We start from the raw sequence: 13,270 nt of genomic DNA on the forward strand, positions 1-13,270 counted from the left end.
AGGAATGTTTCTGCAGCTCTAAACTTTATTTCTTGGCAGTGAAGGTTAAAAAAAGGACTCTGGATTGTAAAAACAGCTGATCCTGCATTTTTAAGACAACCTTTACTTTCATTATTCATGCATTTTCTTATGTAATGCATCTCTTTGCATCTGAAAAGCTTTACAAAACCGTATCCCCAATTTCTAAATGTTCTTTAATTATAACAAGGAAAAAACAATAACAAAAATTCTGCCTATTCTGGCTTTACTATTGATTGCTTGGGGTCAAACTTCTTTTTATTTTTTACACTTCATGCATAAACCTTAAGCTGCTTTTTTAATATTTTCGAGAAATAAGAATCTAAACTATCTGCTTTGTACCTGAATGAATCAATAACATGTCTTTTGCATAATTTCTCCACAAGCTTTAAAACAAAGCAGCTGATTTAGCCAAGAGTCATGTTCCTACTTTCTTTAAAGCTTTGCCAAATGTTTAGAGATCACTCCTCGATTACACTGCTTTAAAATATGAATATATTTTCAAAAGTCTCAGTATTTTTAAAATGAAACTAAAATGGACTAAAAGACGTGACAAAAAGGCTACAAATATTTTAAATATTAAAATAATCCTCTCAGAATTCATGATTAAAATATGTTTTTTTGTCACTTATCAAAGGTTTTAATTGTAAAGGCACATTCATGATTTATATCAAACCTGTGTTTTAGTTTGATAAAATTGTTTACAGCTGCAGAAAATAACAAAAACCTCAGGAGCTAAAACTGTAAAAAGCAGGATGCTATACCCGCTGTCTCCAGTGGGGTTTGTCTTACTTCAAAGACATGTTATAGAAGCTTTGTCTCCTACCTGTTTGGCAGAAGGTTCCAGTGAATGCAGCAGGACACGTGCAGGTGAAGCCGTTCACCTGATCGATGCATTCGCCTCCATTCAGGCACGGACTGGATTCACATTCGTTGATGTCTGAGAGACAAACGTTCAAAGATCTGGGGTGAGTTCAGAGGCGGATGTCTAAGGCAGTAAGCTGGATTAGGAGGACAGGCGTAGAGTTTCATTGACCAGGTGTCTGGTATTAAGATATAACTGGTTTCAAGTAGAAACAAACATTCATGAACTCTGGAAAGTCAGATCATTTCATTTCCTCCTGGGATCATGTTACAGAACTAAATATCAACATTGCACTCAGATGTGAAGATAACATTTGATCTATTTTACTAAATTGAACTTTATCAAATATTTTTGTTGCCATACAACAGGCAGGGGGGGGAGTAAACATGAGGTGTTTTAGACCCATTTGTCTAACCGCACTGAAAAGTTTAATGTAGAAAGCAGTGAAAAAGATTTCCCCCACCAAGAGCCGAGGGAGAGAGACCCACACTCACCTGTCTCACAACGGAGCCCAGTGTAGCCCGGCTCACACAAGCAGGTGAAATTCCCGGTGCCTTGTACACACGTCGCGTTGTTAAGGCACGGCCTGCCCTCACACTCGTCCACATCTGCGACACACACACACAGAGGGACAGAGAGACACGCTGATGGGATATTTACTCAGCTGATTAATATATCCGCCACACGGCTCCCCTCATTCTGCAAATATGTGCCGCTGGCTGCAAAGGCACCTCAACTGGCTTTGATACTTTTTCACAGACTAGACCGACGTAGTTTTAAAAAGTCTTTGTGTGCGTGTGGTCGGCGCTTAATGAGCACTTGGATTACAAATGGGTTGCAAATTTCTTTCCTTTCTTCATATCATATTAGTGTATTTAATTTATAACATAAATCACTTTTTGATAATTAAACAGTTGCTTTAGTTGTAGCCGCTTCCGTCTAAGCTGTGGATCTGTGCAGCTCCTCCAGAGTTAACATTTGCTTCCTCCCTGATAATGCTCTGATTGCCTGGCTTGTCATTTCAAGGAGATGTATGGGACTTAACGTGTCAACAGATTTTTCAAGACCCAGAATTGAGTTTTCAAACCTAACTCTGCTTCCTTCCTGGCCTGTTTGCTCTCTTCTCAGTCCTCCTGATGCTGTTTGATCCCTTATTTTCTCTAACAGCACTCTAAAACCTTCAGACAATTTACTCAGGACTGCACTCTATTAATTAGGTGTCTCCTCAAGGAAATTGGTTGAGCTGGATTTCATTTATGGGTTTAAGTTTAGAGCTGACTTCCACTTTCCAATTAGGTTCCATTTCCTGTTGCTCTCTTTCATAAAACCATATTCAAATTCATTAAAATGATGGAATATGATGAAGGTTTGTAAGGTGGAAATACTGTAACAAGGCACTGCACTGCAAAAATGATCCATTTAATTTAGTCTTGGAATCTTCAATCTAGCCAAAAAGACTTTTTCTGCTTGTTTTAAGATTAATATGCTAAGAAAGAGCAGATTATTTTAGAATATTAATCTCTTTACTGAGTAAATTCTACTCAAAATAAGTGCAGTAATCTACAAGTAAAGGAAGACAACTGCACCTGGTAAGATTGTTTTGAGAAAATATATCATTAATTTAAAGAAAAGTAACCAAGCAAAATTCTCTTCCTGCACTGGCAGATTATTGCTCTTATTTTGAGTAGAAATGTGTCAAAAAAATAAAAAATATTATCATCAAAAATAATCTGCTCTTTCTTAGTATATTAATCAAAACAACGTTTAAACATCTCTGTGCCTGGATTAAAGATTCTAAAACTTGATTAGATGGATCATCTTAGGAGAGTGTAAGACGTCGTCATCCAGATTTCTATCACGTATAAAACCCATTCGGAGAGTTAATTTATGTTAACTATCACAAAATTGAAGTAAAAAAAACATTTGAATCATTATGATTTAGTTTGCCCTGTTCACTAATATGCAAAGATTGTTTTGATAACAGGTCAAAATTTCTTAGAATGAGTGAAATTGCCTTTAAATGGAGCATAGACAGAAGTTCAACTGAAGAAACTGATTGCTCTCCTACATCCACCTGCAACACAGACAATCCGTTTTGAACCACACCTCCACGAAAGCCAATCTGCATCAAAAGTTCATGTTAAAAGGCCTCCAATCCGCACCATCTGCTCCTGTGCACAGGCGGCGGATGCGCTGTGACGTCATTGAGATGACTCCGATTCAACCCACCTCCAGCCCCTCCTCCACCATTGTAGGTAAAGCTTCATTAGAGTTTCATTCCTCCCGGACTCTTACTGCGTTCCCTGTCTCATCTCAACCGGTCCGGCAGAAGACCGCCATGTTGCGCCTGGCTCTGCCTGAGGTTTTTTCCCAACGGGGAGTTTTTTCTCTCCACTGTCACTTCATGCTTGCTCATCATGGACAGGTTCTCTCAACCTGTGTTTTCCAACTGGACTTCCATCTTCCAGGTCCCTGAGTGAAGCTCTAGTATCAGCTCACGCAGTCTACTGGATCTCCCCATAAAGCTCAGTAGACCGTCTCCCTAACCAGCAGTCTACAGACTGACCAACTTCATCTATCCCCACTCCACCACCAGTTTCAGGTCTGGGGGGGAAACAGCCCTATTCTTTGCTCCTGTTAATGCATATCTATCAAAATAAAGTGCTATGTTTCCTGCCGAGGTCTGAGCGCCAAAGACAAAGTAATTGTATCAATAAATTTCTCCTAATTGTCTTTTCTCTTAGTGTGAGTTTTTCAGATTGAATTAAAACAGGTATGTTCAAAAATGTTATCACCTTGCAGATCCTTTTAGTCAAATCAAGGGCAAATACATGTTCTTCAAGAAAATCTTACTTTATTACATTTTTTTTTTTTTTGCAAGGAATACTCCACCCAGTCCCAAAAGTATGGAAACATAAATTCTGTAGCAGGTTTGGAGATGAATGAAATGGTAATTCTAAGTAACAACGTTGTGAGAAAGTGGGTCAGAGGTACTGTACCTGTTTGACAGTGAATCCCGGCGTACCCTGGAGGACACTCGCAGATGAAACCGTTAATCTGATCTTTACAACTCCCACCATTCTGGCACGGATCCGAGGCGCACTCATTGACATCTGCAGAAACAGGAGGAAACACAAGGGAGGTACTATAATGTTTTTAATTAAAAGGGGAAACATCTGGTGAACGGCTGAGATGATTTCCAACGATAACACGTCCGATTGGCGTGAAGCTGATACAGGTATTAAGGAAATGCTCAGGTGTCCCTCTGGAAAAGTCTGCAGAAATCTGGTGTTTTCTTTACAAGCTGACATTATTTTTCCTGGCCGTTCTCGGGTAGACAAGCAGTCGCTCACAGCATGCGCTGCGTGTCAAGCTAAACGCAGCAGGAAGTGGTGTCAGCCATAACTCACTGATTTGGCACCGGCGGCCAGTGAAGCCAGCCAAGCAGGAGCAAGTGAAGGAGGGGTTGCCTGTAATACAGTCATCTATGCACTGGCCTCCGTTCAGGCACGGACGCAGGTGTGGACACACGGAGGCTGGAAGATAATAAAACAGCAAATCCAGCAACAATTGAACCCAAACATGGAGGAAGGTTTGAGAACTTTATCTCCAATAAGCAGCTCTCACCAGAGTTGCAGCCTCCCACTTCCACGTTTGCATCGTCGATTCTGAACACCCATCTGCCTGGGTACCCCACGTTGGTGGTTTCCTCCACACTGACCACATCGGCAGTGCGGGAGCCGGGGATGTTGAAATAGCGCTTCCCATCGCCAGCATTAAAACCTGCCTGGGAAGAGAGTAACAAAACGCTGAAAACAAACGCAGGTAGTAGGAGGAAGCTCCTGACAAAACCAAAGGGATCTTACCTGTGCTGCAATCCCCCCCAGCCCTTCAAGGTCCCCCCCGCTGCTGGCGTGCCTCCCTGTTGTCCAGGTGATGTTATTGTACTGGAATATGGTGAAGGACAACTCTCCATCTGTAATAAGCACCACTTGGAAAGTGTTAACCTGCACAGAGGGAAAATAAGTTTGGGTAAAATATTCACTTAATTAGTTGACGCAATATCAAAAGAAATAATAATACTAAAGAATAAAGGTTTATGCCTTTTTTTTGCATTCTATATTAAAAACATTTCCAAGTTTGAAGACATTTTGCTTCCCATTCAGGAAGCTTTTTCAAATCAAAATGTCAGAAATAACAAAACTCAAAAATAAAAAAACAAAGACTTGTTCTAACCAAACATAACATACAGTATTGTGTAGCGCTGAACAGAAGAAAATATCTAAAGTGTTCATTTTCTAACACATAAGCATCTGAATGATGTGGCATGCATTTGTTTTCAGCTAATCTCTTTTAATATGGACTTTGGGCTAGATATCCATCTATAGCTCTGACTGCACAAAGATGCCAGGTCACATGCTCCAAACTCTCTCTCTCTCTCTCTCTCTCTCTCTCTCTGTCTCTCTCTCTCTCTCTCTCTGTCTGTCTCTCTCTCTCTCATCTATATATATATATATATATATATATATATATATATATATATATATATATATATNATATATATATATATATATATATATATATATATATATATATATATATATATTCTTGTTTAAATGAAGCAAAATATGCAAAGTGTATGTCCTGAACCTCTTAGTTCATGTAAATCCTGAATGTTTCTTGCCCAGACAACACATAACAAATGTTGTTGCTCACCGTTGCTTGTGGTCTACACTAAGTTAAACTGTGGCGTCTGATAGCAAACCAGCAGTAGACATTATTATGACAATTATTTTATAAATTCAAAGCCCGATTCACCTCTTTAGATTAATTCCTACATCAGAGAACCAAAAATATGTCTGAATAGGTAAGACTCACATCTGGTTGGTTGCCCAACTACAACTTATAGCTCAGTTAATGCTCATGTTTTTGTGTCAGAATCCTCTTAAGAGGCGCTCATGGTCACATGACCCATTCAACAAAGGATCAGACCCTCTCAAGCTACATAGGCAGCCGCAAAAGGAGCATCAATAAACACGCATCTGCTGCACATTGATCTAAAACTCATTTAATATACCAAAAATCAAGCTTATACTTGGGTCAAAGGTTATGCATGGTTAATACAGTGAGATAAAGGGGGCTTCAAACGTCTCAGCAGGGTGACAATACTGCAGCCCCTCATTGAAACACTTAATATGTTCACAAAAAAAAAAAAACATTCGAAAGGCGCTGTGTCATTTTCTCTCCTAGAACACAAAGAAAACTTTTCAGCATGGCCTAACCAAGAAAACCTGATGTTCCTCTAAATAAATACAGAAATATAGAAGATGAATTAAGAAACTTAAATTACCTTACAGACTAATTTAATCTTTTTTAGAAGAGCTTAAGATGACGATTGTTGTGTTGGACCGCAAGATGACTCACAAAGAGAAACAAATCTAATAGCTTTACTATGAGATTTCTACAAATAAATACATGCTAGGTGGTTCAGTTTGATAAACTGGACTCGTTCATTCTCCTCCATCAGTTTCCTCTGCATTTCTCTCTGACTTGATCATTTTTTTTTCCTCTAATCTCAGTATTTTCCTCACTTTTTGCCATAGAAACTAGAAATATATCCACTTTTTAATCTCCTTTTCACCTGCAATGTGTAAGAATCAAGATTTTGAAAAATAAGCCCATTCATTAAACCAAGTAGGTACAACATTATAGTATGAACCCAGAAAATACCACATTCACAGAGGTCAAAAAGGCAGTTTAGTTTTTCTCATGGCAGCTAATGTATTATTTTTATATCATATACAAAGTTTTATAATCCTGGGTGGATTTTAAAGGCTGATATTGAGCTGAATGTATGTTTTTATCTGCTGTGTGTAGGATCGACTTACAGAACCCTACAAAAGTATTCATGATCCTTGAACTTTTACTACATTTTGTCCCAATAGAACAACAGATGTCGATGTATTCTGATTTAAAGTGAAACATAAGGAAAGAAATTGTGTTTTCTTTACAAAACTATGTATTATATATAACACTGTAAGCCCAGAATTTACGTCTCTTGCAACTTTTTTGCCCATTTTTCACTGTTTTAATGACTACAAAAACCACATGATGAAAGTATCATATGTTGCGATTAAGTTTAAAAAAAACTCTAAAAGATACTTTACTTTTAATATTTAAGTTGCCAGTAAAGTGGAGTGAATTTGTACCGGCGTTTGGGAGTTTCCTCCAAAGAAGGTAACTTGATGCCAAGTCGAGATGAGAACCCATGTTGCGTTGAAGTCAGGGAACTCTGCGAAGTACGTCCTGACATCACCTGAAGCCCTCCTCAGGATGGATGAGTCCTGGCTCTCTCTGAAGAAGACGCTGCCTGCTAGACGGTTGTCCACGTCAGCCCAGAACGGCGCCACAACCCTTCTGTCGCCAGCAATTGGAAAAGCTACAGGTGTAAACTGAGAGACCTCCCTCAGGAAAGACACAAGACCGTTGTTGTTAACCTGAGGAGAAGGAACAAGGGAAGATAAACTTTAGGATTAGATGGAGTTAGACTGGAAATGCTGAGTGGGACACATAAACTTGGCAAAACTGCACCAAGCTGACTGGGTAAGCTCTAGAAATGTGAAGAGAAAGCTGCTTGAACGGATGTTTGCACTTCCTACTTCCCAAACAGACCCTTCCTTAATTTTGAGTGATGATGGCAACTGAGAAAACCTGGTTTCTGCTGCTCACACCTGCAGTCCTCCCACCTGGAAGAGCACTTGCAGTCCTCAAATCCAGGCCAGCAGGCAAAGTAATCCACTGGAATCATTCCCCTCTTTAAGTCAACTGCAAAGTTCTGCAACGACTTAAAAGTCCAGGAAAATGGTGATTCCAGACACTCTGGATGTGAAGGTTTCCTGCTGGGTTTGCTCACTCAGGAATGGTAAATTGTTATTTTAAAGATTTCACTAATAAAGCTGAGAACATGGGCTAAAACAGCCGTCAGGAACATTTTAGGAAAACTATTGAGAAGGGAGAAGTGATGGATAGATCTGACAGATTAAGATGTTGAATGATTTACTTTGCAAAGTAAGGATTGCCCTTGATTGAAAAAAAAATTAAACAACTTAAAATGAGTGTATGTGAAATAAAACCAATTTAATTTTCATTTACATCAGGCATCCCCAAAGTCAGTCCTTGAGGGCCCCTGTCCTGCAGGTTTTAGAGGTTTCCCTGCTTTAGCACAGCTGATTATGATTACAGTTGAGCAAAAGCCAGCAAGACCTGCTTCATATTTCCATTTATTTTTTTACACAATGAGTTCCAGATATCAACTTTGGGGACATGACCCCCTTATGGGTCATGGAGGTACTGCAGAGGAGCAAAGGTCATGAAATATTTCTTAAACTTTTTTAAAATTCTTTTATGCTTTCCCTTTATAAGAGTGTCAGTATTGGCAAATTAGGCTTTAGTTTTGATTTGGTTCATCATGAGTCACCATCTTCTGTTATTTTTGCCGTTTAGGGTTTGCCATACTAGTTCTGTTTGTTTACGCCTTACCAGGGTTTTTTTATTTGTTGCATATTTCATAGCATCTTTGGTTAGTTGTCTTTACTTCGAGTCACTTTTTCTGTAGGTTCTCCTTGCTCCATTCTTGAATTTTCCCTTTTAATTATTTCTCCCTCAGCAAAAGCCTCCCTTTAAATAGAACTTTAATCTTTAATTTTTAAATTCACCTAATTAAAGCAAAGGTTGACATTATACAACACTAAAACAATGGGAAAGTGTGTGGTAGTAACATTTTGCAGTTCGATTTCATTTTAGTGCTTAACAAAATAAAGTATTTCTTCAACAAATGTACTATTTGTATTGTATTATCCTACATATTTGTTCAATTTTACAGTTTATATTTTGAAAGCAAAATCATTTTCAGACTTTTTTTGCTGTTACATACTGTGTGTAATTTCATGTTTCTTTGCTTCCCTATTTTCCTGCGATCAGTTTTCATTAAGCCTCTGAAAACTCATCATTCTGCTTCCAAGCGTCTTGAACACCAGAACATGCCAAGAAGTAAAACATATTTGCATTAAAACCTGATAATTGTAACGGTGCCAGCAAGATGAATTCTCATGGTATTTGTGGTTTTAAAAAAATAAACCAGAATCTATCTTCTTGTTTTGCCCAATCAGCTTGGAAAGGACTGATAAATTTATCCAAACTGAATCGTTTGAACTAAACAAAGAGCAACACATTATCAGTCTGGTTAACTAGATTATAATAGCTTTTGAGCTGTTCTTGATTTATTCGGTTGAATATTTTAAGGTGGGATTTATTTCTAAAACCCTCCGAGCTTAATAAGGGGAATCTTCAACATTACCACATCATCGGTGCATCTGATGTTTTTACCCTTTTCAGAAACGCTCAGTCTGCTGTTAAAAACATTGATACCAAACCCTCCGACCTGAAAAACATAACACATGCTTGCCCTAATCTCTAGCCCCCTCCGTAGACTTTATATCAAATTTAAGTTGTGGCAGAAGAAACTTGGTCAAATGAATAGATCATTTTAAACCCAAATTCAAGAAGTTGTGTGAATAATTCTAATTATTCCCTTAATTGCCAATAAGGCTGCTTAGCGTAAACATTTAAGTAAACATTTTGTTCAGTCATCCTAATGCAGGCAAATGGCTCACAGAACATTCATTAGCTTCCTAATTCCCTTTATTTGGCTAAACTCCACTATACACATTAAGCCCCTCTGAGTCTCCAGTATAAGCACACTAATATGAACATTAATACTACCTTAACATGCAATTTGGAAAATTTGTACAGAGTAATCATCATGAGTCTCAAACGCAAGTTGAAAGAAACAGAAACTACAGAAAGAGGAAGTCTGAGAGACGTATAAAAAGCGAGTTATTAAGTGAAGGTCGTTTAGTTAGACGACATGAAGCGGTTATTGGCATCACAGTGTTTCCGGCCTCCAAAACCAGACCTAAGTCCTTTATAATGCGATGCAATTAAAATAGTTAGCGGAGCTGTACGGAGTACAAATGCAGTGCGCCCCTCCCCGACTTGTTGCACACTTTCAGTCTATTTCAGTCGCTATCAAAACCACCTATCACTCTTAAGAAATGATGCAATCTTAAATGATCAGATAAATATGGTGCTACAGTGAAATTTTGATCATTTCACTCACGCTTATAACAGCATGGGAGTCTCTCCCTGTCCAAACCCCACCATGTAGGTGCAAACGCACAATTTATTTTAGAAGAAAACATGTGAAGCAATATATTGAAAATGACTTAAAGCTTTCAAATCTAAATCATCTCAATGATTCATCAAATCAATATGATGAAAGATCTGAAGTTTCATCTAAACAAGGTGCTAAACATCCCATAAACTTGTGCTGAAAGGTTCCTCCTGCAGACAGAGGGATGATTCCCATGAAAGGCTCTCATTCATGCATTGTGTTGGTGTATTATTAGCATGGGAAGCCCTGCTCTGTCTGCCCTGGCTGGCACCTCTCCTCTCAAGCCTAAACTCTGGTGTGAACTCTATTCACATTCATGTTGAGTGGCATGTGACAGTGACAAAGCAACGTCAGATGGCTGAACTCTACTCCACGGATGCATGAAAACCATAATTTGAAGAACTTTGCTGTAAAAACATTGGAGGAAGTTTTGTTTGGCAGAGCGCAGCAGCTCAGTTAATTGCCCGACCACAGTCTTCTCTTCTGAATCAGCGTGATGTGGTGAGAATGTGGCCGTTGCAGAAAGAGACACAGAGGGAGGGAGGGAGCGGGCTGCTGAGGAAGAGTCCATGGGTCAGCCAGAGCTCCATCTGATACCGGGAAAAAGAACGAGAACAAGGGCATTGGGACAGCTCGGCAGAAGGGTTACTAACCTCCCACACCTGCATGCCCACTAATGAGAAACCCGTGGTGACAGCGGCCTGGAAAGGATCCATCTTAAGCCAGAATTAGTGGAGAAAATCACAAAGATCTAGAAACGTTTTACATTGTAATACCAGAATATTTTTTTCTCCCCATCTAGTCCAGTCCCCAAAAGCATCTGGAAAGTTTTAGACAAGTGGAATCCCATCTTGCAGAGTTTTTCTAATGCTTTCAGACTAAAATTAACATTTGATGAAAGAACTATTTTCATCATATTCTCATAGATTTATTATAAGCTATGCCATCCAGGGAGGGACAGCTCTGCATCACACCTATGTTAGAAAGAAATGTGTTCAGGGCTGCATGTAACTGTAAAAAAAAAAAGACCAAAAACACTGGAAAGAGAGAGAAAGAGAAAGAGAAAACGGTAATAAGTCAATCATATAAGCTGCATCCTCTATTCCATTATTCCTTCCTCAGTTTCAAGGGTTTCAAATCATACTGCAATACACTTTAGATTTTCTGTGAAAATATTTGCCAAATATATCCAGGATTTTGCTTCGGTGGTTTTCTTTAGAGCCAAGCAGTTTAATGGACTAAAATAAACTTTCTTCTGGCTTAAGTTTGGCTAAGGCAAAGCTCTAAATCAAAAAGAGGCCCATAGATCAGCTTGGGAAAACATTAGTTCTTCTTGTCAAAATCGGAGGTTTCACAGCTGCAAACCTGTCCAGGTAGGTGACAGGAAGAGAGAAAATGAATGCAGTTTAAAGTCTGAGCTGGTGGCCTGGACCTTCCTAGCTCTGGCTGGTTATATTTCTAATGGCTGACATCCTTTACACATATAATATTTAAACAAATTTAAATATTTAATCATTTTTGAAGTATCAGAAATTATAAAAAAAATATTACATTTCTACCAGATAATGGGGTTGTGTTAAGTGGCTTAAGCTTTTTGTCATGAGCCTGATAAATCCTTTAATCTGTTCCTCTATTTGCGTTCATTCTGGATTTTGAGGCGTTTAATCCACTCAGCTTAATCCTCACTACTTAGATGTTTCTCCTGCAGGTTAGTGCAGAATGCGTCTGGTTGGATCTGTTCTATGTGGCCAGTATCAGACTTCTAACATTTGAGAAAGCTTTCAAACTGGACAGGAAAAAGGGACAGCTGTAACAAAACAATATAATTTGAATAATCTGTAGGGATATTTTGTAAATTCATGCTTAATTCTGTTAAATTACATTTGTCATTTAATTGATTCAGAAGCACCAATTAAAAAAATATATATATATTAAGATACTTTACAAAAAAAGTCAATTCAAAGTCAATTTCATATATTTCTATTAGGTTCTAGTTATCAAACAGTACTTTTAGGTTTAGATAAATATTCAGCCTGGTTAAAAAAAACAAACACTTTTCTTAGAAAACCCAGTCATTTTTTCCTAGTGACTGACTGCAGTGGCATTAGACAGTTGAGATAGAGAACAGACTTGAATCTGAAAAAATATCTTTGAAGCAAGCTCAAGATTAGGGTGATGGAAATAAGGCTAGAAAATATCATGAGCTTAAAGCCCAAGACTAATGTCAAAACACGCATGGAAACATATAAGAAACAGGTCAGAAGTTCTAGGTAAGGTTTGATTCAACAAACTTATGTCAACAACATTTTTTCTATTTGTTATGAATGGTTTCCATTTAGAATAGAATAGAATAGAATAGAATAGAATAGAATAGAATAGAATAGAAAAGAAACTCCCTTTATCTCAACAATTGGGAAATTCTGTTTCAGCAGCAAAGAGATTATGGAACAAATGGTCACACATGTATTTTACATGTAATTGTGTGACAAAATGTAGACGAAGACAGATTAATAATGGCATTCCTTTGATCACTTTGTTCTCATATCATCACAACTTTTCTTACAATGTCAAGCTTTTATCATGTTTATTCTTATAAAGGTAATCTTTAGTTTTTGGAATATTACTATATTCCCATTATGGTGCTGATGACTGGCTCGATTGCTCATTTCTTTCACCTATCTAGCTCTGTCTGTTTTCTCATCAATGCTCATCTGATCCACCTGTTCCTGCTCCTATTTATGTTGCCTATTTCCAGCCATCAGTGCCAGATTATTCTTGAGCCTTTGGTGTTGAGAGTTTTCTAGCATTTCTATAGTGTTCTGATTGCCTGATCATGATCCCTTTCTGTATTTGGACCTTTGAGCCTGACCTGTCTTCATACTCTTGTTGGATTCTTCTGTGAACTGAACCTGATCTGCCTCTTGACTTCGCCCTGTGGATTATCCTGTCTTCCTTCGTCAGCTCTGATGTCCTGTCAGCACTGCGGCCTTCTAGGCTTCACATCTGGAACTCTCTGGCAGCGTCCGCTGCGTCTGTTCAGTCTACCGAATGGAATCATCCTCGTTCTCTGGGTACGGACTGAACTGTCAAACCAGACTATCCTGTTATAGACGCTCTAGTCACTGATACCGCAGATCCACAGCTTGTTATTTAAT

At 38.5% G+C, this 13,270-nt stretch overlaps 1 protein-coding gene across 2 annotated transcripts in view; it reads right to left on the bottom strand.

Moving 5' to 3' along the window:
* sned1 (sushi, nidogen and EGF-like domains 1) overlaps positions 1-13,270 on the bottom strand; it is a 46,380-nt gene that overhangs the window by 28,505 nt on the left and 4,605 nt on the right. The window contains exons 2-8 of one of the 2 annotated variants that reach the window (XM_015380990.1): positions 7,093-7,380; positions 4,750-4,890; positions 4,511-4,670; positions 4,294-4,419; positions 3,883-3,996; positions 1,378-1,491; positions 845-958 (exon numbers count right to left, since the gene is read on the bottom strand). In XM_015380990.1, the coding sequence (XP_015236476.1) occupies positions 845-958; positions 1,378-1,491; positions 3,883-3,996; positions 4,294-4,419; positions 4,511-4,670; positions 4,750-4,890; positions 7,093-7,380 (1,057 nt within the window). Of the gene's footprint in view, positions 1-844; positions 959-1,377; positions 1,492-3,882; positions 3,997-4,293; positions 4,420-4,510; positions 4,671-4,749; positions 4,891-7,092; positions 7,381-13,270 lie in introns of those variants that run through there. The other variant, XM_015380991.1, reaches the window with a different exon arrangement.

The sequence above is a fragment of the Cyprinodon variegatus genome, unplaced genomic scaffold (assembly GCF_000732505.1).
Source record: "Cyprinodon variegatus isolate N-32 unplaced genomic scaffold, C_variegatus-1.0 Scaffold226, whole genome shotgun sequence".
NCBI lineage: Eukaryota > Metazoa > Chordata > Actinopteri > Cyprinodontiformes > Cyprinodontidae > Cyprinodon > Cyprinodon variegatus.